The sequence below is a fragment of the Indicator indicator genome, chromosome 11 (genome assembly GCF_027791375.1).
Source record: "Indicator indicator isolate 239-I01 chromosome 11, UM_Iind_1.1, whole genome shotgun sequence".
NCBI classification, from domain to species: domain Eukaryota; kingdom Metazoa; phylum Chordata; class Aves; order Piciformes; family Indicatoridae; genus Indicator; species Indicator indicator.
Genome location: NC_072020.1, coordinates 27542591 through 27569966, shown reverse-complemented (window position 1 = coordinate 27569966; position 27376 = coordinate 27542591). Strand labels below are relative to the sequence as shown.

The 27376-nt window shown below is 39.3% G+C and overlaps 1 protein-coding gene across 1 annotated transcript in view; it reads left to right on the top strand.

Moving 5' to 3' along the window:
• SKAP2 (src kinase associated phosphoprotein 2) overlaps window positions 1–27376 on the top strand; it is a 96977-nt gene that overhangs the window by 41331 nt on the left and 28270 nt on the right. The window contains exons 3-8 of the mRNA XM_054384953.1: window positions 6930–7007; window positions 8456–8539; window positions 19945–20069; window positions 20966–21029; window positions 21392–21505; window positions 22594–22596. Of these exons, the coding sequence (XP_054240928.1) occupies window positions 6930–7007; window positions 8456–8539; window positions 19945–20069; window positions 20966–21029; window positions 21392–21505; window positions 22594–22596 (468 nt within the window). The remainder of the gene's footprint in view (window positions 1–6929; window positions 7008–8455; window positions 8540–19944; window positions 20070–20965; window positions 21030–21391; window positions 21506–22593; window positions 22597–27376) is intronic.

The following is a 27376-nucleotide window of genomic DNA, read 5'->3' as shown; positions in this document are numbered from 1 at the left end:
GATGTAGTATTAGCATTAGTAACCCAAACTTCATATCCCAAATTAGAATTAAAACTAGAAACAGATGACTCTGCTTTAAGTATTCTTTATTACAATACACTGCTGGCTCTTAAAGGCATATATCAAGGCAAGTTACTCTGTGAAAATTATTGTAAACTATTAGAGAACACAATGGTGAATGCTGGGGACAGCTCCAGAGCAAAACTTCAGAGACTAGACAGTCTTTGCAACAAGCACTTTGAAGGCCAAAATGCTAACTTTTCTTGAGCAAGTGTTTCAAAAGCTAAACGTTTTCACTTTATTCCCCTGAATAAGAGATGTTTCATTTAATGTTTATCTTTTGATTCTTGTGTGTGAAACTATTTCAGGTCTACTAGACTGCTACATTTGCAAAGTACTGGAGTAGGCTCTGTGAAAGTTTTTAAGACAGTTAATGGAGCTAATGCGATTTTATAGGATCTTCCTACTTACAACTTTTCCTTAATCAGAAGACGACTCTAGGAATTTTAATATTTTTTTAAAAGGATGGTCCATGTGCATTAATCTTTGCTTTTTATTGAAGAAAAAAAAAAGTAGGGAGAGGATTCACATATGAAAGTAAAATACCTTCTCTTTAGCCTAGATTCAGAGTGCTTGTGCAACAGATGTGACCCCAGTGTACTGCTATGTACAGATTCAAAGATAATTGAATCCCTCTGTAGCAGCTCTTCAAAATGCATAAATGCTGTAGTTCCAGATCAAAATGAAACAGACAGATATGAAGAATAGGAGGATGGGAGGGGAGAAAAGAAGATGAAAATACTTTTTTGTGTTGCTAAAAACATTACTCCTCTTTTGCTCAACTTTAACACAAATATTTTCAGGAAATCTTTGCCAGCTTAGAATTGCAGCCTAAGAGATACCACGAAAGCCCTGAGCTGAAGGACAACCTCCTCTATTTTCTGCATTTTAAAGGATATTTTGGTACTTAAAGTGGCAACTCTTAGTTTTTGGAGGAGTATCCAGTTCCATAGTAGATTACCAGATAAATTTTCATACCGGCAGCATTTTTCTTCTCTCTTTTCTAGCTGATGTCAAAGATTTACTAACAGTAATTGAAACAGGAATGGATTTCAGTTGCTTCTTTTTCCTTTTTTTTTTTATTTAATAAATGGGGTTTCAATGCAGTAAAAAGGAAGCTAAAAATAATTTTCAACAATAGTGTTTTTTTTTTTTTAAGAATTGCTGTTTTCTCCATATAATCAAGTTAACATATTTTTGTCCTAGCAGTTTTCTTTCACAAGACCTGAAGAGCAATGAATTCTTATTTGAGCAAGAAGTCTTTACCATTATGGTAGTTAAACCTAGTCCTCTACTAGGGATGCAAGCTGTAATCAACCACTTAGCAGTTACTGAATTACACTTATCTCCATTTCTCCTGTTTAACTTCCCATAAGTGTGCTAAGCACCTCTTTAGAACGCATTGACCTCTAATTACTTCTTGCTTAATGTATCCCTTAGCCCACATTGAAGAAACAAACAGAAAAATGTCCTATTGGTATATATTGCAGAATAATGCAACCTGGTTTTGTTTTATTTCTTTTGTATAGAGAATGAAATGTTAACACCTTTGGCTCCTCCAAAAATCAAAATGCTGTGGGTTATAGCTGAATTTCCTCTTTTATCATGTGAAGTGACACTGATGAAACTGTTTTTAAGTAATGGGCCCAATTCATTATTGCAGTAGAATGCCAAATTACATCATTCAGGCTTTTGACTGTCTTGCTACCAAGCTGCAAAAATTGTAGCCATGCCATAAGTTTGAGGTCTTTGTGAAGCCACGAGATCCACTGGGCTCGTGCAGTGGAACGTGTACTTTTAAGACACCTATGCTAATAATCATGTTTTTCTGAAGTCTGACTGGTGGAAAAGCTGCCTTTATGCTTGAGTGAGAGCATTTCATTTTCTTCTCACTGGAGGAATCTGTAGCCTGGCAGCAATAGCATTATAATAACTGCCAGCTGCTCACTTGGCACAAGAGTGCCTAGAACCAAGAGGAAGAGCCTTGAAGGTTTAGGCCTCGTAAATATTTTGGTCCAGTCTTTGATGGCCTTTGTACACATCAGTCTGGGAATGTTCATATGGAACATAGATTGCACATTTTAGTTTGGAATACACTGAAGTAATTCCCACCAGGATAGGAAGAGAAATTATTGTGGGAGATTCATCTATGAGTGGGTGGTCAAGAAAGAAGGAAAACCTTTCAACATTAAGCAGATGGACCTCCCTCTGTATATTTTGGGATGCAAGATAATAATATCCCCAATCTTGGATAGTATTGATCTGATTTTCACATCAAAAGAATAAGGTTCAGAACATTATTTGTGCTGTAGAAACTTGGGAATATAAAGGAGACTTTTGGCGTTTTTTTGTATCCTCAACTCTGTGCTTGGCCCATTGTCAGGGCAATGATACAGTAGAAATGAGGTCTGGAAAGAAGCTACACAGGAGCAATGATTGTACCTTTCTCAATGTGCACACTCACACAACCACAGGGTACAGAGCAGTTCTTGACTCACAGTGCCACTTTACTCTGACACTTAAAATTGGCTTCAGAAACCACAGTGTACTAAAAGGGAAGGCAAGGAAGTCTATGGGCGTTTTTAACAACTTCATTTTTAAACCTTTGAGGCACATCTGGAAACAGATCATACAAGTGTAGGAGGTAGGTAGGAAGATGATGGTGGTCTCTGCTTGTCTGATTTGTTTGGAGAGAAGTTTTGCTCTGCTCTGGTAGTCAGCTTGACCGTAAGTATCTGAGCAAAGAAACACAGAGGCACCCAAGAAAGTGAATGCCCAAAAAGTGCTGTCTTGCAGCTCTGCATTTCATTTCATGTGGACAATCTCCACTGAAATCAGTGGAAAATGAAATTCAGGCCATTTCACTGGCATCCATGAGGGAAAGGGAAAATACTGCTTTTCCTGAAGGCATGCTTGGACATTGATGGGAGTGTAATATTTGGGAATTCAGAGCTCTAAACTCTAAAGGACTATGTGATTTGAAACAAGTTGCTTAATTGGCTTCACAGTTCTTTATGAAAAAAATATAGCAGTGCTCTCTTTCTTGTCAGCCTTTCTGTGTTTTAAATAGATTATTTGTAGAAGGATGTTACTTATTCAAAGTCCCAAGTGGTAGTTAACTAATAAGTCTCTGATCTGGTAGTGTAATGGAAACAAATACTCCTTTACTCTAACAAAGCTCTACTTCAGTGATACTCTTTTTTTCTTTTTTTTCCCCATATTTGTGTCAAGCCTGATCTATTTCAAATGAATGGGGAAGCAACATTTTGTTTGACAGCTACTGTGAAAAACAACTTGCTATGCATAGCCAAACTTTCAGCTGGGAGTTCCCACATCTAGGGATTGCAGTTCACTCCAAATCCTGTTTGAAATGTGGACAAGAGAGTAAAGCAATGAAAAAAAAGAGGAAGTAGAAAGGTGTCACAGTTTAGGAGTCTTCCATGCTGACTGTAGGCAGTAGGTGTAAGGAAGTTGTCATTCTCTTTTTTTTCTTGCCTTCATTATTTTTGTTGCAGTACAGAGAGAGTATATTTGTGTTTGTGCCTTCCGCCTGCCACATATGCACAACACCTGCAGTTAATGAGAATCTGAGAGGAGGTAATTCTTTCCCTTTCCTTTATACTTTCCATGCTACTTTTTCTCCCTCCCCTTCCTTCTGGAGGTACAGGGCAATGAAAGAAGGAATTTAGTCAGATTTATGCTGCTTCTTTCATGTACAGCTGTATGTGTCCTGGGAGATTACCATTTGCTCTGTTTCTCCTGCTCTTCCACTAAAGTTCCATTATATTTTTTGGTTCTCAGGCTTCTATAACAGAAGGATGATAATATGCACATGGTCTGTTTCTGCTTCAGCTACCTGCAGATTGTGAGTGGCAGTGGGGATGACCAGCTGCTGCTGTTTCATGGAGTTACTGCTTGAGTTGCTTTGAGGAACAGAAAAAGAAGCTGGCTTCTTTATAGGTTGAGGGTGGGAGGAAGATGTCTATCTACAGTGTCATCAGAGCAGTGGAAAACTGCCTTTTTTCATGCAGATTCTTTTCTCACAATTCTCCAGTACCCTGTGAAAAATAAATGTAGTTTCAGAAGATGCTGTCATCAAATGTATCCTGACTTGTCTCAGCAGAGCTAGCAAGATTGAGAATGAAATTTTGACTTGGTAGTAGTTGGCTCAGATGAGTTTCTGCCTACAGACAGAATAATATTAAGGAGTCTCCATAGCTCCAAAGCTTCTGTGGGACTGTATCTCCCATTTGATTTGACTATTCACTAAAGGAACACTTGCAAGTTTACTCATCGAAACCCAAACAGACAATAACACATAAAATTAGATCCAAATAGCAGTTGAAATTCTTAAATTAAAAAATATTAGTGAACTGGTTGTGATTGTTTGTTTATTTAGGTTTTATGGCTTCCACATCTGTGGGGATACAGTTCTAAAATGAGCCCTACTGGATGAGGTAAAGCTCTAAGTGTTGCACACTGATGCCTCCCAATGACCAACATAAAGCAGCACACTATGTATATTTGCAAAACTTTTCACCTCCCCCACTAATAATATCTTAGCTAGATCATCTCTTTGAGTAACTATAAAACTTAATAAACACCAGTCAGTATCTTTGAGTTAGATTCTCATTTAATGTTGCACAGTGGTTGCATGTTACCAAGCAAGGGGGGACAGCTGCATCATTTTGTAATGTGGGTATGTGCAGACAGTAACTCTTGTATTTTTAACACAGCAGTAAGAATCCCACGGAAGCTGAAAGAATACCTAGTGTTCTCCTGACCTTTAAAAATAAGACCAATTCAAAAATTCACTGGAAATGTATCTAAAATTCTATCTACTGCCTTATGGTACCCAACAAAATGTTTTGTCGTCAAAAGAGCCAGTTGTGTTATTTAAGGACTGCATTCTGATTTCGAGTGTTGTCATACTTTCCATGTTCCTGTGGGGGGTTTTGTGTCTTCTTCCTCTCACAGCTGTACTGTGTGCTTAAATAAGACTGCCACAAACCCCTAATTTGTGGACACCAATTAAAAAAATAATCTATTTTAAGAGACAACCTGAAAATCCAGGAAGCTGGTATCGCTTTCCAGAGACAGTGTTCTTGGTTCAGGGTCAGACTGCACAGTTTAAAGGGGTTGTCTGTTGATATCAGTCCTTTTCTGGGTGTTTCTATTGGTAGAACTCAATGGGATTACGTATATTTTGATGAATTATTGCCTTCAGAGGCCTAACTAATTTTCTTTGTGCAATCTTAGTCTGTTTAGGCCTAATGGAAGGGAGGCAACAGCAGCAGGGAGAAAAGGAGCACTGAGATTTGTGGTTTAGTCTGGCTGGGGGAAGGTTTTTGGGTGTTTTTGGTGTATCCTGTATATATATTAGGTGTTAAGGATTTGTGTATTCTGTATTTTCCTGTCTATTTTTTGAATATAATTCTGTATTTCTCTCCAATTCAATGAGAGTATCTTTATTTTACTCCTTTTGGGAGTAAAACTATTTCTGTCCGCTCTTTAAACTAAGACACTTGTAAACTCTGCATACAGTGATTCTTAGTAATATTTGATGTCAAAAAGTAGTAGGAACTTCACTGTGATGCTCACATGTACTTAAAAATTCTGCAGCACAGGCACAGAATTGGTTCTGCTTTTTTGCTTGTATAAAACAGTATGGTATTTATCTACATCTATATCTATCTATATCTAGATATCTATAGATATCTACATAGACAGATATCTATAGATATCTATATAGATATCTAGATATCTAGGTATAGATAGATATAGATACATGTTTATCATTAAACACATCCAACTTACTCCTGTTCTTAATACAAGGAATTTCATTTAAATCATAATTCTGTTGCTTTGGGAGGGAAAGGCTGCAGGCATGCAGATGCAGTTTTTAACATGTGGATTCCTATTTTAAGTCAAGGCAAGGTCGACTGCTCAGTCCCATGCTTCTAGCTATGAATTAGCAGTTGAGAAAAAGGGAAAAATACACTGGACCATACCATTTGCTAGGTGGAGCCATGTTCTACAAAAGATAAAAGTAGTATCTATAGATCAACAATTTTGTAGATTTATTTGTATTGTCTTTGGTCTATTCAGGATCCCCTTCTAGATCCTATAGGCAGTACTTTTGTGTCATACTGCAAATTAGGCAATAGTAAGCATCACTTTTTATCATCTCTTCGTCTGATGTCCTTTTTCTTTGAAGATGGTCTAAGATAGAGTCCACACCTTGTAATTTTTTGTATGAAGTTCATTCTGTGCTTCTGTGAAGTTGATATTGAAACCCACATTCCTGATTTGTATTAAATTGTGATACTTGGATTTGTTTGCATTTTGAAAACTTACTGCTTTCATTATCCAACTTGCTTTACCAACCGTGTTCAGAACACAAACTAATGTTTTCTAAGTTGCTGTAGCTTGTTTAATTCCATGGAATTATGAGGAAAATCTGTTTCACTGTGAGGAACACTGGAACAGGCTGCCCAGGGGTTGTGGAGTCTCCCTCTCTGGAGATATTCAAAACATGCCTGGATGCATTCCTGTGTGATCTGGTCTAGGTGATCCTGCTCTGGCAGGGGGTCTGGACTGGATGATCTTTAGAGGTCCTTTCCAGCCCCTAACATTCTGTGATTTTGTGAGATTTTTTTGTGGGGCCTGCTACACAGCACTGACATTTATATTTAGAGGGTATTTGTACTTAAAATAATCTGTCATAGTAGTTTTCAGAATTTTTTTTCCCAGTAGGCCATGCATATTGAGATTATAGAATCCATAAATTCATTAATGTCATTATTTTTCTTCAAAATGCTACATTTTTATTAAAAATCAGTGCTTCAAATAATTATTTTTTCTCTCAGGGAATCGGTTTGGTCCTATTGCAGCTCAGGATCTTCAGTTTGTTCTGAAGGCTGGATACCTGGAAAAACGCAGAAAAGGTAAGTTTATCTATGTGAAAACTAGTGCAGAGTTTATATCTGGGGAGTCTGTGAGGCATTATTTGATGCTATATACACAAATAACTTCGTACAGGAGTGATAAATAGAATGGAATAAAAGCTGAAAGGTTGAAGCAATATTATGCAAAAGAAGCACAGTACATAATTGCTCCTGTGGTATGGGAAGAAAATCCTATTTCTTCATTGACTAAAAAAAAATAAAATAAAATCATGTGGTGCAAGTCCACTGTCAGCCATAATTCAGAGATTTTTTGATATTTTTACAGAAAACATTAGGAATGTATGTAAAAGTACCATATGTTGACTTCATGTTCCAGTGAGCATTGAGATTTATTTTCCTTCGAGAGGGCAAATATTGATCTCAGCTTTGATTCAGTCAATATTTATCCTGATTCAATAAATCTTATATTGTCACTTTAATACCCACTTAATGCTGCAATAACTCTGGGAAATATGTAGGAAGTTGTTCATTATTTCCTTATATTTAATGTTAACCATCGCTTCTCTCTTTATATTATTTCAAATTCCCATTCATTTTCTTGCCACCAATTTTTATTTCGAATTTCCTTTTGCTGGAGAGTAGCCCTGTGGAGAAGGACCTTGGAGTCCTGGTGGACAAGAAGTTATCTATGGGTCAGCAATGTGCCCTTGTGGCCAAGAAGGCCAATGGGATCCTGGGGTGCTTTAAGAGGAGTGTGTCCAGCAGATCGAGGGAGGTTCTCCTCCCCCTCTATTCTGCCCTGGTGAGACTTCACCTGGAATATTGCATCCAGTTTTGGGCTCCTCAGTTCAAGAGGGACAAGGATTTGCTGGAGAGAGTCCAATGTAGAGCTACCAGGATGATTAAGGGACTGGAGCACTGCCCTGTGAGGAGAGGCTGAGAGCCCTGGGGCTTTTTAGTCTGGAGAAGAGAAGACTGAGAGAGGATTTCATAAATGTTTATAAATATCTGAGGGCTGAATGTCAAGAGGGAGGGGACAGGCTCTGCTCAGTTGCACCCTGGGATAGGACAAGGGGCAATGGCTAGAAACTCCAGCACAGGAAGTTCCACCTCAACATGAGGAGGAACTTCTTCACTGTGAGGGTCACAGAGCACTGGAACAGGCTCCCCAGAGAGGTTGTGGAGTCTCCTTCTCTGGAGACTTTCAAGACCTATTTGGACGCATTCCTGTGTGACCTGTGCTGGATTCTATGGTCCTGCTCTGGCAGGGGGGTTAGACTCAGTGATCTCCAGAGGTCCCTTCCAACCCCTAACCTCCTCTGATCCTATTCTCAGTGCCAGACGTTTCCCTTCTTCATATCCAAATTTTGCTACCTTTTCCGTAGTGCTTTTCCTATCTCCTCCCTTTTTCCTCACCCTTGACGAGAAGCAATGTATTTGTGCTCAATAATGAGGAAGTGATGTAACACAAATTGTATTAATTGCAGAGCACAGTTTTCTTGGCTTTGAGTGGCAGAAGCGTTGGTGCGTTCTCAGTAAGATGTTCTTCTATTATTATGGAAGCGACAAAGGTAATGATAACAATTACGATAATGAACTCTAAAAAGGGTCTTTTACTATACAGAAGAATATGAAAAGCTTTGGAAGCTGCAAACCTAAGGTCATCTGAAGAAAGCAAATTGAGGTGTTTTTGAGAACAGTGGATTCTTAAGCAGTGCTATGAATTTTAAAAACGTGGGAATATTTTTCAGAATCTGTAAGCCACTTGCTTATTTTCTAAAGCAGGAGAAACCAAGGAGAAAAGACTAAGTTACTTATAAAGCTACTTTGTGCATCAATAACAGCTAGCTATTAGGTCTGATAATGTGCTGGTACTCAATTGATTTACTGGACAGAAAATGTTCATTTTGTCAAAGTGGGATTTTAGTTTTAAAACACCCTCTAGCAATTGAATTCTGAATGCAATGCCTCTGAATGCAATGCCTCTCTAGCAATTATGCCTTCTGAATTCTATGAAGATGGTTCTGTCCAGGAAAATGTTAGCCCAAAAAAAAAAAAAAAACCGCATAGTGGAGTTCTGTGTTTCTTTCTAAATAGCTTATGTTCTGAAAAAAGTAGAAATGAAGTAATATATCTAACTAAAACACAGTAATGCTGACTAAAGCCAGCTTCCAAAGATGACTTTTAAATTCTGGTGGCCAGTTTAGAATGAATCTGACATAAATGCTGGGACATCGCTTGGAATTTTTAAAACTGGCAGTCAAATATAAACATCCTTTAAATTGTGTGTCAAGTACATTTGATGTATAAGTGCAAAGTAAACAATACAGGAATGTATGAGTAAATTGACAAGTGCAGTCATCCAGTCATTGGTTTACTCCCCAACCCCCCATAAAATACAAATACCTTTTCCTGGGCAAACTTTCTATTGAAGGGTGTGGGTTATTTTGTTTTGGTTTGGTTTTTGTGGTTGGTGTTTTCTGGGTTGTTGTTTTTTTCCTTGCTTATGTTTATGTGACTCTACCTGAAATTAGTGCAAATCACATCCTGGGCTACTTCAAGAGAAGTGTAGCCAGCAGGATGAGGGAGGTGATTCTTCCTCTCTACTCCACTCTCATGAGACTCCACCTGGAGCACTGTGTCCAGTTCTGGAGCCCCTATTACAAGAAGGATGTGGACAGGCTGGAATGCGTCCAGAGAAGGGCCGTGAGGATTATCAGAGAGCTGGAGCTCCTCTCCTATGAGGATGGGCTAAGAGAGTTTGGGTTGTTCAGTTTGAAGAGAAGGCTCTGAGGAGACCTTATTTTGGCCTTCCAGTATCTTAAGGGGGCCTACAAAAAAGCTTGTGAGGGGCAATTTAGGGTGTCAGGTAATGATAGGACTAGGGGGAATGGATCCAAGCTAGAGGAGCGTAGATTTAGATTAGATGTCAGGAAGATGTTCTTCATCATGAAGGTGGTGAGACACTGGAACAGGTTGCCCAGGGAGGTGTTGGAAGCCTCATCCTTGGATGTTTTAAAAGACCAGGCTGGAAGTGGCTCTGGACAACCTCATCTAGTGGAGGGTGTCCCTGCCCATGGCATGGGGGTTGGAACTAGGTGATCCTTGGGGTCCCTTCCAACCCTGACAATTCTGTGATTCTGTGACTAGTTTAATTTGGTAATTTAATTCCTCAATATGCTGACTCATTTTAAAAAAAAATAAATAAAGTAGGATTATAATTGTACTACAGTTTTCATCTTCCTACAGTTTCCTGTCATATTTTCAATTTCCAGAGTTTTGTTAATATATCTGCTAAATGTTCCCTTTTTTTCTTTTCTCTTTCCTTGGGATTTGCACATGGATCAAGGTTCAAAAACATAAACAATCTTCATTAAATTTTTTTGAGTAGGTGTGGCATAACACTGATTTATCAATAATGATTGATTTCTTTCTCTGGAAAATTCTCTTGTGCTGTTTATTAATGTAGTGTTACAAATTATTTAGTATTTAAAAAGCACTTTTCCCCCCCCCCCCCTTGGATTATACTGCTAGTTCTTAAGATAATTTTGAGGTGTTAAATCTTTGTCCTTTCATCTTCTAGTTTCTGAAAAACAACAACAACAGAAGAAGAAAAAATTAGTATTGTTTTTACATGTTTTTCCTTTTATCTATGCAAATGTTTATTTATGCTTCCTAATCTGCTATTAAGGCAGGAAAACTGCCCAGCTGTCCTTTTTCCATCCCCTCTTTGGATTGTTTTCAACAACCTCACTGTGTTGTAATTTCTAACACCTATGCTGAAATTTAAGATACGTGGAAGCACATTCCCCAGCACTTGCAGTTTGCTGTCATGTTAAGAACTGACTGTAATGTACTGTGGGATCTCTTTCCTTTATGGTTCTGTGGAAGTGCTTTGGCTTTATACATTTACAGCTTTTGTAGACTGCAGATTGTTTGAGGAAGATCCTGCTAACTGTAACCTAAAAATATGGGACTGATGCATAGTTCATGGAGGCACATAGTCCATGGGAATTGTATAAGCATGGTTGGACTTCAAATGGTAGCTCATGGAGGAAGCAAACAAATCAGGGACATGAATTTACAGTAAGGGTTGTGAGACATTGGAACAGGTTGCCCAGGGAGGACATGGGGGCCCCCTTCAAGGCATTGAGCAACCTGGTCTAGTGGAAGGTGTCCCTGCCAATGCCAAGGTGCAGGAATTAGATGATCTTTGAGGTCCCTTCCAACCAAACACAGAATCACAGAATCAGCCAGGTTGGAAAAGACCTCAGAGATCATCAAGTCCAACCTGTTACCTAATACCTAACACCTCCTGACAACTAAACCATGTCTCCAAGTGCCCAAAACTGAACCAAATATTCAAGGTGCAGCCCTGAATTTTGCTTTATTTTATGAAGTACTGATGGGTTTGTTCTTTTTGTGTGAAGGCAAAGCAGTTGTGCATTATGAAAGATTTATGGAAAACAGTTATTTTAAACATCCTCTCCTTTCATCACCACCAGCTCTCCTTTAACACCCCATTTCCCCCTTTTTTCTCTTCAAATCCCAGAGCACCTGGGCTCTATTGGAGTCTCCTCACACCCCAGGTGTGGCCACTTTGCCCTCTCCACCCACTCCCCTTTTTAACCCCCCCAGGAAAGGCAGAAGCCCCAAGCTGAGCCCATCTGGGCTGAGGGATCCTTCTCTCCTCACTGGTGAGTACCCCTGGTGCACACTGGGTGATGGTGGTGGGGATCTAAAAAGGCTGGGGGGCCTGGTGGCCCCCCGGTTAGGTAGGAAACAAATTGACAACCTCTCCCATCTCATCCATGGGTGCTGCCTGGGCCTCCTTATGGGGCTGAGCTCTTCTGTGTTCTATCTTGGCTAGTTGAGGGTCTTGCCCCTGGCTCTGGGGTGGGTGCAAAAATGGTGGTGCTCCCTTTCTAGTTTTACAGAAAAAGTGATGTGAAGAAGTTGCAGCCACTCTAGCTGAGTTTCTGACTAAGGGAAGGCTGCATTGCACAGGAGGGGAAATCTCCATTGTTTTTTTCATGACATGTGAACATCATCTGTACCTTGGTACCTTCTTCTCACAGAATCATTCATGTTGGAAAAGACCTCAGAGATCATCAAATGCAACCTATTACCTAATACCTATCACCACCTGACACCTAAACCATGGCTCCAAGTGCTACATCTAATCTTTGAACATCTCCAGGGATGGGGAATACACCACCTCCCTGGGTAGCACATTCCACTGGCCAATTACTCTTTCTGTGAAGAACTTTCTCCTCACCTTGAGCCTAAACTTCCCCTGCACAGCTTGAGACTGTGTCCTCTTGTTCTGCCACTGCTTGTCTGGGAGAAAAGACCAACCTCCGCCTGTCTACAACCTCCCTTCAGGTAGTTGTAGACAGCAATAAGGTCTCCCTTAAGCCTCCTCTTCTCCAGGCTAAACACCCCCAGCTCCCTCAGCCTCTCCTCACAGGGTTTGTGCTCCAGACGTCTCCCCAACCTCGTTGCCCTTCTCTGGACACCTTCAAGTGTCTCAATGTCCTTCTTAAATTGAGGAGCCCAGAACTGGACACAGTACTCAAGGTGTGGCCTAACCAGTGCTGAGCACAGGGCAGAATGACTTCCCTGCTCCTGCTGGCCACACTATTTCTGATGCAGGCCAGGATGCCATTGGCCTTCCTGGCCACCTGGGCACACTGCTGGCTCATGCTCAGCTGCTATTAACCAGTACCCCCAGGTCCCTTTCCACCTGGCTGCTCTCCAGCCACTCTGACCCCAGCCTGTAGCACTGCATGGGGTTGTTGTGACCAAAGTGCAGAACCTGGCACTCAGACTTGTTGAATGCCATCCTGTTAGTCTCTGCCCATCTGTCCAGCCTGGCAAGGTCCCTCTGCAGAGCCTTCCTAACCCTCCAACAGATCCACACCTGCCCCCAGCTTGGTCCTGTCTGCAAACTTACTAATGGTGGATTCTATCTTCTCATCTAGACCATCAATTCATCATTCTATGAATTTCTGCCTGACCACCATGTGACTGGTGCTGCTAGTGCAGCATGGAGGAATTACTTCATTCTGCAGGTCTGGGATGACCAACAGTCACTCCAGAAACTTGCATCTGAAGAAAAAAAAGCTTTTTTCTACATTGATCAGAGATGCTTTCCTCAGCCTTCTGCTGCTGTAATACATAAAGGTGCCTGCTCCAGTACAGAAGCTAGCTGCTAGGGATTGTGAGGAAACTGGATACCAGCAACTGCTGTAGTTCCATGGCAAACTGGTTTACTGTTGAAAATGAGCTGTCCTGATGGTTGAAAGTGTGTGCTGCTGTTCTTTAGGCTGTTTAGCTGTGAATTGTCAGCATGGATGAGGCAATCCTGAGATTTGTCATTTAGTCACTGCAAGAACTTGAAACTGTTTCCCCTCCAGGTATTATGGCCCCGGTATTGGGGCTCTTCTTGTTGTGCAGTGGCCTCTGATGCTGTACCTTGTTCCATGCCACAAAATCTGTGTGTGTTCTGACCAACTGTAGAACAGGGCTGCAGTGTGCAACTGGGTGGCTTCAGGCCGATTGCTGCCAGCTCCTGAATTGTTGGGATGGTGTCTGTTTAAATGACGATGGTCTGCCATAGCCTGTGCAGTGTCTGCAGATGTTTTGTTTCAGCTGGGCCCTGATTTCTGACAGGGCTGATTTACACAGCAGGAAAATTCCCCCTCGTTGATGTAAACCCGGTTTGAAGAGAGACAGAGATTCCATATGTGCTCAGTCCTGCTCTCTGCTTCGTTTTTTGTGGGTAAGGGAGTGCTGGTGCCTGTGCTGTGGAACATAATGCAGAGAGGGATTTCTAGGTCTTGCTTTGGCTTGTTGTGCGTGTTTAAAAAAAAAAAACGGGCATGTAGGTGAATAATCTGTGAAGGGCACTTTGTGTCTGGTGCAGTGTGTGTTATGTTGGCCAGGATTTGATTTTCATGCCTAAGTATCAGTGTAAATGTAACCGAGTGCTACATGTGAGGTTATAGGATGCTTTTTTGTTAGCTTCTGTAGATTTCTTGTTCCCAAACCACTTCTAGTTCTTTCTTTGTTTCTCCCTTTTACGCTGGGAAAGCAAGAAGTATGGAAGTGTATAAATCTCACAAACTCATGTAAGGAAAAGTTCCAAAATAACTTATTTAGAGGCGAATACTATGAGGCCTAGTTTAGGAGAACAGAGCACACACTAAAGCTTGTGGAGATACAGTAAATCACTGTGTGTGTGTTCACCAAAGAGTTTACAAGCATCCTTTTGACAGTTGTGGTGCCTGTGGGCTGGTGAGGGTCTCGTTCCCCTTTCCACCTCCTATTTTTGCTGCAGCATTGGATAGTGAAACAATGTTTATATACCCCTGTGATATAGACAGGTCTAAGTGAATCACCTACCCTTTTTTTTTTTTTTTTTCCCCTGATCAATGATATGCAGAGTATAGGGAGGAACAGAGCTTAAAGGTTTGACCTAATTAGATGTCAGAAGTGGGTGCTAGAGGATATTTTTATGCTTGTGCTGCAATAGCCGTTGCCAGCACCTGGCCCACATCATTGCAGAGAAGCATGTTGAAATGTCAGAGCTGGCTTGAATTTCCAGAAGCTTGCCTGATCCTCATTTTCATAGTCTCTCCTTCCATAAACCTTGTATAATCCTTTTCTTTGTTTCCATTCTCTTGCATCCTGAGTTGGATGCCTGTTTGCATATTGCTTGTTCGATTTCTGGCAGTTCCTGTGAACTCAAGCACCTAGATACTGTGGCTCAACCTCAAAGTGCATGTGAAGAAGGGAAGTTCATTTGTTGCTTTATAAATCAATGCATAGCTTCATTGCTTCTTGCTCACTAGGCCACAATGTTATATGCCCTTCTGTCTCAGCCAGCTGGAGAGATCAGCTAAATATTTAGCAAGACAGTAATTGATAGCATTGCCCTAGTAATGGGCACTAAAAATTTATTTTCATTTTTATAACTTGAAAATGGCATCACCCTGTCTGCCTGCCAGTAATATGATATTGAGGGGGTGGTGTAATTCAGAGGCTTTTAGAAAAGTTGGAGTTTATTTTATGTTATTTTATTTTTAACATGGAGATGGACATTGTTTATGTCTCTGAAGAGCAAGATATGGGTGACCAGGCCAGTGGATGGACTACTTCTATTTGTGTAAAAGAGGATCTTTTTGTATTTTTTTTAAAAGAACTTGGTGACTGAACAATATTATGGGAGAGGGAAGCCTAGTTAGACTTGCATTTGCAAGTCTGTTGTAGTGACTTGCCTAACCCAGCTACTGGAGTTTCTGCCGTATGCTAAGCTTACAAATTTCTCCTAGAAGTGAGAAAAGATACACAAACCTGATGGAAAGCTGCTGAACCATCATTTTGTTTTTAACTGCTAGCATCATTCTTGCAGTCTTCTCTCTCTGAACATAGGCATGGCAAAAATCCTTGTTTAGTTTAGACTTTACTTTTGACAGAATCCATAACTGAAAGCTGCAGGAATTGTGGATGTTCAATAGGACTTTCCTGTAGCAAGGTGATGACAAAGGCATCTACCTAATGAGTAATGAATCTTCTGCTGTGAGAATGTTAAATCCAGGCTTTGTAAGGCATACTTGATAGTAATAGTGTGTTGATTAAAAAATAACTATTAAGTGTAGGCAAACTGAATATAAATACACTGGTGCACTAAATAGTTTTTCAATCATTGCCTCCGTTTTTTTTTTAATTGTTGTTGGTGATTTAAAATTTTCAGAGGACTAGATTAAAGAAGAAGAAAAAAAAATCAATCACCTTTCAGATCTGCTATGTCAAACGGAAGAACTCTTGTGCGGACGCTTGGAAAGGATTGTTCCAAAAGCTGGAGAAGGAATTAGCATTTTGGAGATGCTGACACATACTATTTTTAGAAAGCAGACATCCTGCATCTGGAAAAGTATGAGAAACTGTGTTTAGTGTGAAGCCATGTAAACCATAAGATCTCCCAGGCTCCTAATATCACGAGGAAGATAGTTAAATTACAGAGTCTGATAGTATTTATAAAGGCTGCTCTCTGAAAGCTTTCTCTTTGCCTTTGTTCCTTATGCCTTTCTTTAACTTCTTTGCTTTCTACCACTGGAGTCCTCTCTGTTCCTCAGACTGCACTAATTCTTTTTACATGTGCTAATAATATGGGCACATCGCCTTAGGCCTCAAATTTACAACCCAATCATTTCAAGACCCTATTGAAGGTTTACCCTTCTTTGTTTTAAAAGTTCCCATGGACTCAGTTATGCAATGTTACTTCAAGACACTTTTTCTCAGTTTCCCTTGAGACTGTTTTTTCCCTCCCTATAATATTGGCCCTGTTTCTGTTGTTAAAAATACTCCACAGTTTTTAGAATGAATGAAGTTTATATGCAAGAGAAATGTTTAAAGTGGTTCTCAAATTTCATTCAGATCTCTATTTTCTCTATTTTAAATACAGTGTCCTGAAATTATTTCTCTCAAATATCTGTGTAGTAGTTTTGACTTAAATAAAATTAGTCCACTCTGTGCTAGGTTTTCACAATTTTAAATTCCTGATGTAAAATGTTCTATTCAGACCCAGACTGCTTTTTCTGTTGTGTGCCAGCTATGGGGATAAGGGAAGAGGACGACAAGGAGATGAAAGCAAAGAGAGGAAGACTGATAGTATTATACTTTTTGCAGTTCTGTTCTGTGTAGTTCTGGAACAACTTAATTTCCAGTTGCTGAACTGGAGAATCCTGTGTGGAGAAAACAAGGGGCAGGAGGAATTTTCTTCTTCAGAGAAGTGTGATCCATCCACATGTCTCTCCCTAGTTCCTTCTGGTTATGCTGTTGGGCTCCTGCCTAAGCAAAACTCCAGTTCTGATGTGGGGATTCAAAATGAGAGTGAAATTTCTGTAATGCAAATGTGCTTTCAGAAGCTACTTTTAAGCCTCCTGAAAAACTATATCTAATATAAAATATGAAAACCAACTATCTGATTTTTGTCTTCAAAGTTTTTAAACATCAAATTGTTTAAGTCTTTCTGAAGTGTAGTCTTCAGAAAATACTTCCGGTATATTGTATATTTCTGAATGTGAAACTTCACCAAAGTCACTGTAGCACTAACTTCACAGGGCAGTGTTAAGCTGAAAGCCCAACCATGTCAGCACCCTTCATTTAACAGCAAAGGCTTGCAGATAATTAAGTTGAGATGATCACAAGTTGGCCCTGCCTTCAGGCGTGCACCTGGCTACTGTGCCTAGCCAGAGAGCTACAATGGGTTGTAGTTTGCTCCATGTTGACAGAGTCTGGTCTCCAGCCCTAACTGAAAAGGTGTATTCTGCAGTTGCAACAGTGATTTGTAGACCACTGGAAGAGGCTGCCTGGAGAGATTGTGGAGAGTCTCTTTTAGAGATCTTCAAAACCCAGCTCGATGTGTTCCTGTGACCTGCTCGAAGTGGCCCTGCTTTGCAGGGGGTTGGACTTGATGACCACTGGATGTCTTATTCAGCCCCTAGCATTCTATGATTGCTTGTCACCAGCAGGGCATGCAGATGAGCTATAGCTGACCTCTGTCCCACCGTTCAGTATTTTTGGAGTCATTTCTCATGACGTACTAGGTCTTATTTCTGGCTTGCTGCAACAGGGAGTGTGAATGCACACTGAGAGTCTTTCAACTTTAATGGGTTCTAGGTCAGGGCTGTGAAGTGTCTCATTGCCTTCAGATTTCCTCATGGTCAACATTTTAAGCATGCTACACTGGACATCAGTCAGAGGTACTTTACTGCACAGACAATTAGAAGCAAAAGTAGTGCTATGAGTAGGCTGGGAGGAGTCTGTTGCTATAGAGGTCAATAAAAGAGTTCAATAGCAAAGGATATGTACTTTTTTTGTGTGTGGTGCATTCAGGTACTTTTCATTAGGACTGAAAGTGCATGTTCAGAGAGATAAGACAAGGACAGTATAAACAATAAGAGTCAAATGTTGTGCCATGCACCACATTTTGCTTCCAGTGCAACATACAGCATCTTTCTGTTTGCACTGAGAGAATGAGTATCAGTACAGAAATCATCTGAGATCAGCTCTGTAAAATCTATTACCTTAAAAGGGATCATAGATGTCACAGAGAAGCAGTCTCAGAAATAATCCAAGAAACTAAATTTGAATACTTGCCTCATTTTCTGGAGAAAATGCTTTTATCTTTTGAACCTGGTGTTTGTTTATTCTGTCTGTGTGCTCCTATCTTCTTGGGTTTTGATAAACCTCCAGCATGGGAGAGTGAGAAATTAATGCGTTTCACTTCATTCTCTCCCTGAGGTCACAATTGAGTGAACAATAAAATAGCTAGGCAGGAATGAATTTCCTTAAAAGGGGACCTAGTTAACTTATTGCAAGTTATTATTTTTAATATCTGCCTTGGTGTGATCCCATGAATTTTGCATCTCTGTGGCGCTTGATGTAGGGGTGGACAATTAAGCAAATATAAAATATTAGTACTGTATCATTAGGAGTTCAGACATAATAAAACTTCCTGTCAGGGAAAGGAATATAAGAGAAAACAGAACAGTGCCCTGGATTTTTTCATATAATATTGTTGTGTGATATTCACTTGCCATGGATGAGAGTTCATGAAAAGGTAGAAGGACTAAGACTTTGTCTATGTGCATGTAAGATAACTAGCAAGATTATCTGTATGATGACTGCCTTTATGTCCATTGATGTTCATATTGCTGTGCTAGCCAATTTTTCTTTCTCAGGAGTGAAAAAAAAAATATGCTTTTTATGTTGAAAATGGTTAATTTTTCTTGGTTTATCTACTTGAGAAATTTTCTTCCTTCATTGACAACTAATAGCGATGGATGACCAATTTGCACCTAAGTTCTGCTCTTAAAGTAGTTCTGCCGTTGGGTCTTATGTTTGTTGTTAATTAATGCTTTTCCCACACTTAATGGCAGTTTCTTTCATTTGCAACTGCACTTTGTTCTTTGTTTGCCTGAGCCAAATGTGACTGATGATACCTATCTTCACTTGAATGCTGCACTATGATCTACAGAAATTGCAAACCTGAATTACTTTTATTTTTTGGGTTTGTTTTTAATATTCCCCAAAACATGCCAGAGGACATAAAATCAGATGTGGGGTTAGGTCTGAAGAGCTCAGAAAGAGCACACAGGTGCCACTTGCCCAACATTGCAGTGTGTTTAAACTCAGGTCTAAGTGGTACATTTATAAACCAGAACCTTTGAAAAGTAGAATTGTCTTCAAAACAACCACATGGCTCTACATAATAAGCTGTGGTAGGCCTCAGTACTTTTATTACCTAATTAAACATTTGCTGTGTTGAGAGAAATGCTTTTGGAACACACACCTGAATTTATAACAAAATCCATTCTGTATTTCTGCCATGTGGAGAAGAGGCACATCTGGGAGTGGTTGGGAGAATGTGAAAAGAAGCTTTTCCCAATTGCTTAAACAGGAGTTTGAAGTTTATTTTTTCGAGTGAAGTGGTTAGCTCAGGAGGGAGCTCAGCAAGTTCTGAGCTAGACAGGTTTTCCCATTCGTTCACTGAACCTGAAAGAGACACTGATTTATAGAAAATGTGTCTTGCAAGTTCCAGTTCTTGGCTTTCCCTAGATACAAGTGTCGTAATGTAGTTCTTACTAAATAAGACCACCATCTGCAATCATTCCCCTGTGGAATTCCTTAGGCATCCTGGAGAAAAATGTACTTTTGCATACATCTTCCTCAAAAATAAAGCTTTATCTCCAGAAGCATTGTTTGGCTAAAAACCTCCCTGTTCTTGGTAAAATTCATGAAATGGAACCCAAAATCTGAATAAATGATAACCTGCTGAGCCACTCACGCCTACTGTTGTAAATGAAGCTCTAAAGCCACTTGTGTTTACTGTTGGAAATGAAGCTCTAAAGCCACTCAGGTTTACTGTTGTAAATGAAGCTCTAACTTTGGCTTTTATCTCCAACAGACAAACAACAGAAAGGTGAATTTGCCTTAGAGGGCTACACCATCAGAATGAATAACAGCCTCCGGAAGGATTCGAAGAAAGATTGCTGTTTTGAAATCTTCGCTACTGATAAACGCATTTATCAGGTTGGACTTCTTTTTTGGTGAAGGCTTGAAATTAAATTGATAAAGCCATTACAATTCCAGTTACTGAATTAACATTTCTCTAAAACAACTTCCTCTGACATCTTAATGCAAAAAAAAAAAAAAAAAAAAAGGAAATCCTCACTTGCTTGTATTGTACATTCATGTTCAAATATTATCTTTTTTCCTTTGGACGAGAGCGAGGAAATCTGTCATCTTTATCTGTTGGTCATTTCAATGTTACCATTTTAATATCTGCTAAATAGTATGTCTGTGTGATTTCTTGGATGAATTAAATAGTGAAAAAAATTACTCTCTCTATATATCAGTGTTAAATACATATTGTGTTGGTCATGGTTTTGCAAGGAAAACTCTACGTGAAGGCACATATCAGCTGTGCAATTCAGAGATCTATCAGATAGGCATCAATATGGAATGTAAGTTTAATAAGTTTTAAATATCTGAGATTGCAGTTGAAAGCCAGTTAATTAAGCTGTCAGGTAGTGTGTTGGAGTCTGACAAGAACATTTTTAAGAAAACTGTACCCAGCAGTCTGAAGAAATTCATGGGTGTCTTCTAATTGTCAAGGGCAAATTTTGTTCATCAGTTCTGGCTTTGACATTGATGAAGAGAAGCAGCTTTTTTTCTGCACAGCTGCCAGCTGCTGATCAGAGTTTCAAATCCATCATCCTCTCCTTCAATTACGTAAATTTGTCAAAATTAGCTGTACATTATAAGAAGCATCCTTGCAAGAAAAGTACCAGAAGACATGAAAAGAATTACTAATGGTTTCTTGAGGAAGTGATGAGAATGCTACCGTCCCCTTTCTTAATTACTAGTGAAATTGTAGTTGTGTTTTTGTCATTACTGCAAGTGAGTTATTAATAAACTTTTAACAGTTTACAGCTGCCACTCCCAAAGAAGCAGAGGAATGGGTACAGCAAATCAAATTTGTAATCCAAGGTAAGCCAGCTAGTAGAGCAGTAGCTTTTATTGCCAACGCTGCAATACTGATGGTAGTTCTATCAATTAATGTTCCTGTGATGTTTGTGTATGTAGTATTCCCACTTGTCCAAATTTTGAATAGCAAGTCCTAGTTTGCAACCATGCACCTTCTCTATGACTTTCCCCCTTTTGCAATATTTTTTTAGTTTTCTCCAAGAATATTACGTAGCTTGAAAGCTCTCCCTTAAGAACAGTGTAAGAAAAGAAGAAGGTATTGTAAGCATCAGGTCACAGAAGAATTGTGCTTTCATTTTGGATAAATTTCTGTCTAGGTGTTTTTTTTCTAGTAAATGTTAACTTTTCAACCTGCTGTTGCATAGATATGGAATCTAATACAATTCCTGAGGAGGAGGTGGAGGAAGAAGAAGAATATGATGATGTTGGACAAGTGAGCAATGAATCAGTAGATGATAGCATTTATGAAGAAGTTAAAGGTAGAGTTGATTTTTTTTTTTTTAACTTTGTGACTTGTTACTGGCTAAGAGTAAAGTAACCCAATGAATAAGAAGATAACTTTCAGATTCCAAGGTTTGCTAAGACACTGGGAAAAAAAGTGTCTTCAACCAGACCTGAGTGAGAACAGTTCAGTTTTCTTTAGCAGGAATATCAAAATAGCATAGAATGTGTAAAAGTGGTCTGGAGGGGCTTTTGGTTCATTAATATTCTCTGGTATGCTTTTTTATTTTTAATTATTATTTAAATACATATGCATAATTTTAAAATTAAAATTTGACTTGCCTTACAGCTTTTTTCACAAACATGCCCATCATTTTCCTTATTCGTTTTGGTCTTTGTATTAAGCAAAAATTTGCTCTCACTCCACATGTCATCACCTGCTGCCTAATAGACGATACTAGGAGGCTGCAAGAAGGCAATGTGTTGGTTTGAAAGCTCCTGGAGGTGAGCTGTAAGTAGAGCAATGCAAGTACTGACATAGTTTTGTTTCATGTCTTCCAGCATGACTGTAATTGCACAGAAACTTTTTACTGTGGATTTTCTGATGTGGACAAATGATTATACCTCTAGATATCCAAGCATATCAGATGGCAAAACAAAAGAAAAAGAGCTTGGCAAACGTGCAATCGTCAGCAATAATGTAAGAGGATAAATTAGTCATGTCATGTCATGCTGCCTAATTGGCTGTATCTGTTAGGTCAGACATTCTGACCATTAGAGAAAAGAATGTTTTATAGTATGCCCTGATTTTCATTTGAAGGTCATTTCAGTGAACTAAGGGAGCAGAGAACATGAGTGACTGGTGAGAAGGATTAACATAAAATTCCAAATTCTACCAGCACTCCGTTCCTTAAGAGCTGTGGTTTTTAGTTCCATTTCTTTGAACTGTACCTAGCCTAATTCAGCACAGAGTACATGTTCTGCTAAATTGAGGGGCAGTGTGTCATCCATGCTGAAAAATCTTTTCCAGTGAACATAAAACCTACAGTACAGGGCTAAATCTTATGGGTAGAGGATACAGCCAAAACTTACTGCAGTGCTTTTTTGGATGCTCAAGCTCTTAGAGAAGGTAATCTTGTATGCTTGTTTATGGTTTTGTTAGAGAAGCTCTAGATGTGTTCTGGGATAAATTACTCTTTTCTGAGCTTCACTGATCACACCTGTTTATCTGAATGCCTTGGTATGAATCTGCAAGAATCCTATTATCCCATTTTTATGTCAGTTTTCCAGGAACTGTTGTCTCCTAATGTGACTAATATATCTGAAATGTAACAGAACAGCTGTCCCAAAGAAAGGAGAGTTCTTGTGTTGTGCAAGAAATCTAGTTTCAGTTTACAGTTAAATGAATTTCTTTCCCCATGGTCTTAGAGTGGTACTTCATATTATTAAGTAGAGAATATCTTTATTTATCTCATGCTTTCTCCATCTTGTATATTTTAACTGTAATTCCCAGGGTAATTTTACCTTGCAGAGTGGAACTCTAAATTTTGGCTCTGATGTTGGCATAACTAAGTGAAAATACAGCATACATTCGCAATAGATTCTAGGTGATTAAAGCATCTTTTTACTTTCCATAAATGTGCTTTAATAGTAATTTGCTTAAACAGAATAAGAAACTTATGGCTCTGATGCCATAGAGCAGTTCTTCTCTTAATACAGAGCATAGTGAAGAGTACTGCATTAATGCTAGTTGTCAAACCTCGCAGGAGTAGACCTTGTTTGGGTCTTGTACATCTAAACTTGATGGTAAAAAAACATACTCCAGGGTGGTCTCATCTGCCATAATTAGGCTTGATGGTTACATCTAATTCCAGTTGCTTGGTTTCTCCTTTTTCCCAGGTAAGTGAATTACTCTTCATTTCTTGTTCAAAGGTTATAGCATCATTTTTCCTGCTGTTACCTGGCTTAATAATACAGAACAAATAAGGAATTCAGATTGCCTGTTAAGAGAACAGAAAAACCACAGAAATAATTTGTAGAGCTACAAAGCTATGCTAAATTCTGAAACTGGAAGGCAGATATGCTAGATCCCTGTGAAGAGGAAGAAGAAATTACTTTTTATGTTGGTTTTATCTTCAAAGCTTCCTTATGTGAGAGGTTGCTGATCCTCTGTTTCTGCAAATTTACTAGCTTTATAAATGTTGAATTTCAGGTTCACAGCTCCTTGTACCTTGTTATTTATTTGCTATAATTTGCAATTTCTGAATTTTTTTTTCATATCAGTGTTTCAGAAGCAAAGTCTGTTCCTGATGCAGTCTGTTTGGTAATGCTGGGTTTGGTATTTGAATAAAGAATACTTGGATTAAAAAAAGGATATGGAAATTTTTACCCAGTTTGGAAAATTGGAAATTTGCAAGAACTGTTGCAGTAATAAGGGCTGATGTTGTCTCTAGCAATCTTGTTGCTTAGCTGTGGTTTTTTTCCCCCATGCTTGTGGCAGGAGATAGTGTAGGTGAATTTTCCAAGCAGGAGCTGGATAGCTTCAAACCAATATCCAAAATGGTAACAGTCTTATTAGCCTATAAAAAGCATAGATTTCAGTAGCATTCAAATTGTACTGTCTGCTGGCAGGAGGAGTGGGTTGATAGTTGGAGGGTTTATAAAGAGAGGTGGGAAAATTCATTTTTTGATCTGTTAATAGCATGTACAAATTCATATTTACCATAGAAGCATCATTTTCCTGACTTTCAGTCAGTGTCTTACACTGTGACAGGTACAGTCAAAAATGTCAGAACTGCCAAAGGTTTCCCAACTTGTAAAACCCTCCTTGCGAGATTCTTGAGGAAAAGAAAGCTTTGCAATGTATTCAACAAACTTCTCTGGTTTTGTTTTGTAGTAAAAACACTTGGAGAACTTGGTCAAGCAAAATTAAAAATATTGTCAATACAGGCAGAAAATAGCAAGTTAAGCATAAATGGGCCTTGGGGTGGAGTTGTCTATTGAAAAATAGTGTTAGAAAAGAGTCTTCATTTAGTAATATATTTGTGCTGCAGAAAATTTGGTCAGCTGTGAGATTCGAATCAGTGAATTGCAATAGCTACAGTAAATGGAAATTGCATGCAAGAAAGTTTAGGGGTTTTTTTATTTGCCTCTCTTTGAAGTGCATGCAAGACTTCACAGTTTCAAACTTCATAGGTTTGGCAGTTTAGAACTGGAGAAACCCAGAATAGGTTATTAAATATACATTATCTATTGACATTTTGAAGCTTATTTACTTAAAACAGAATCATGAAATGGTTTGGGATGGAAGGGACCTTAACTCATCTAATTTCAACTCCACTGTCATAGGCTGGGACACTTCTTACTAGACCAGGTTGCTCAAGGCTCTATTCAGCCTGCCCTTGAACGCTTCCAGGGTTGGAGCCACATGGGCAACATGTGCCAGTGCTTCATCACCCTCATGATAAAGAATTGCTTCCTCACATCTGATCTAAATGTAGCTTCTTCCAGTTTGAAGCCATTACATGCCTCTGTAATAAGTTCCTCTTCAGCTGTCCTATAGACCCCCTTTGAATACTGGTAGGCTGCTATAAGGTCCTCCCAGAACTTTCTGTTCTCCGGACTGAACAACCTCAACTCTCTCACTCTGCCTTCATAGGGGAGGTGCTCCAGCTTTCAGATTGTCTTCATGGTCCTCTTTAGGAGAATAATTTAATAATCTCTAAAGAGAATTGTTGTTTCTTTTTTTTAATTATGCTTTTTTATGTTTAAAGAACTCTTTCAAAAACTAGTTAGCACAAACTCATTGAAAAGACTTTGCTTATGGAAATAAGATATTTTATGGCAACTACCAATCGATCATTTTTAGACTATTTTCTCTGCACTGGCACTAAACAACATTTGACACTATTGATTTGTAAAACCAATCTGATGTGAACAGTATGTGACAGAAGCTGTTTGTTATTAAGAGATAGAATCCTGTCTCAGAAAAGCTTGTTGTCCTGGTAAGACAAAATCACACAGAGCAGTTTTACTTGTATCATCGTTTTTTCACTGTTGACTCTGTTTTTGACAGCTGACTTCATGTTAAACGTGAACAAAGATTTGTTTATGCATGTGAGTCTTCAGGAGGTTGTGGACTTCAATACAGGAGAGATGTGGAGGTGCTGGAGTGATTGCAGAAGAGGGCAACGAATCTGGGGAGGGGCCTGGAGAATAAATCTGATGAGGAGCGACTGAAGGAGCTGGGGATGGTTAGTTTGGAAGAGAGGAGGCTGAGGGGAGACCTTATTGCTCTCTACAGCTACCTGAAAGGATGTTGTGGAGAGGCTGGTGCTGGTCTCTTCTCCCAGGTAATTAGTGATAGAACAAGAGGGAATGGCCTCAAGCTATGACTGTGTAGGTTTAGACTGGACGTTAGGAAATATTTTTTCAGGGAAAGAGTGGTCAGGGATTGGAATGTGCTGCCCAGGGAGGTGGTTGAGTCACCAAGCCTGGATGTGTTTAAAGGTGATTTGGATATGATGCTTGGGGATATGGTTTAGAGGTGAACCTTGTAGAGCAGGGTCCTGGGTTGGACTTGGTGACCCTGGGGATATTTTCCAACCTGAATGCTTCTGCTATTCTGTGACCCGAAGTTTGTTCTTTCGAAAGCAAAGTAGTTATCTTTGGTAGCACTGTTTTATCTAATTAAGAAGTTGACTAAATCTAGTGCAAAGCATTCAGGAGGAATGTCCTGGTATGTAAGGTAGTTGCTAACCATAAGTTTGAGGCATTGCTGTCGTTTGGCATGTTCGATGCAAAACGTCAATTGTATTACGTACGTTTATGAAAACAGAAATGTTGGGCTTGCTCTGCTGCTGGGGTATAACTGTGATGAATACTATATAGATAGATCAAGGAACCTTTACTTTTTGAGTTTGTTAGGAATGACTGCATCTCAGGCTATTAAAACCATTAGGTAGAGGTTTTTTGGTTTGGTTTTTTTTTTTGTTTTTTTTTTTTTTTTTGAGAAACAAGAGCAACCAGAGGTTATGTAATGCCTCAGGCTATCACGTCTCAACTTTTCTGGTTTCCACGAGGTAGCTATTAAAGAACCATAGTTTATACAACTGGGTTCTCAAATCAGACCCAGCAAGGTGGGCTTTAAAGGCTGAAATTAATCACTCTGTTGCTGTAGATACAAATCTCAGCCTCCAGAAAGTCATCAGCATAAATCCTTCTGTATATGTATTTTCCTCTCATATGCTTTTTATCTGCTACTTGCTTTCCTTTCCACTCTCCTCAAAACGGAGAAATGATCCAAACAAAATACTACTAATGAACCAGAGTTTTATTATTTTTGCTGGCTGTATAGATGTATACCTGATTTGCTTGTATGTTACAGCATGTTGTGTTTGGAATGGATGTCATGCTTAGTTTACGCATCTACAAAGAAGACAACATAAGAAAAGGCTTCCCTATTTCCTTGTCTTGGCTGCTGTTTCCTGGGTTGGGTAGGAATCTGAAAGAAGAAGGTTAGTTGCTTCTAGGAAAAGTAAATGGTCAGTAGGGTACAGCTCCCAGACCATATTTTGGATCAGGAAGAGGGCAGGATGTACAAGTCCGTTGTGCCCTGGAGTAGAGAGGGATGCTCCAGGAAAGTGCAGCGTGCAGGTGCACAGGTAAACTTCAGCAGCAATGGGAAGAATGCTTTCTTAAGAAGTCAGAAGAGACTGAGGAAAATTTTTGGCAAGTCAGTGAGGTTTGGATTAGATGACACAGTAGGTGAAAATTTTCTCATCCGACCATCTCAACCAGGGTGGTTGGCACAGGAGGTGTTTGATTTCAGTTCTTTCTTTTTTAAGTCTCCTTTTCCTAGCAGATCTTGATTCTCCCCCCCCCTACTAACTTGGAGTTTGTGTTCCAAT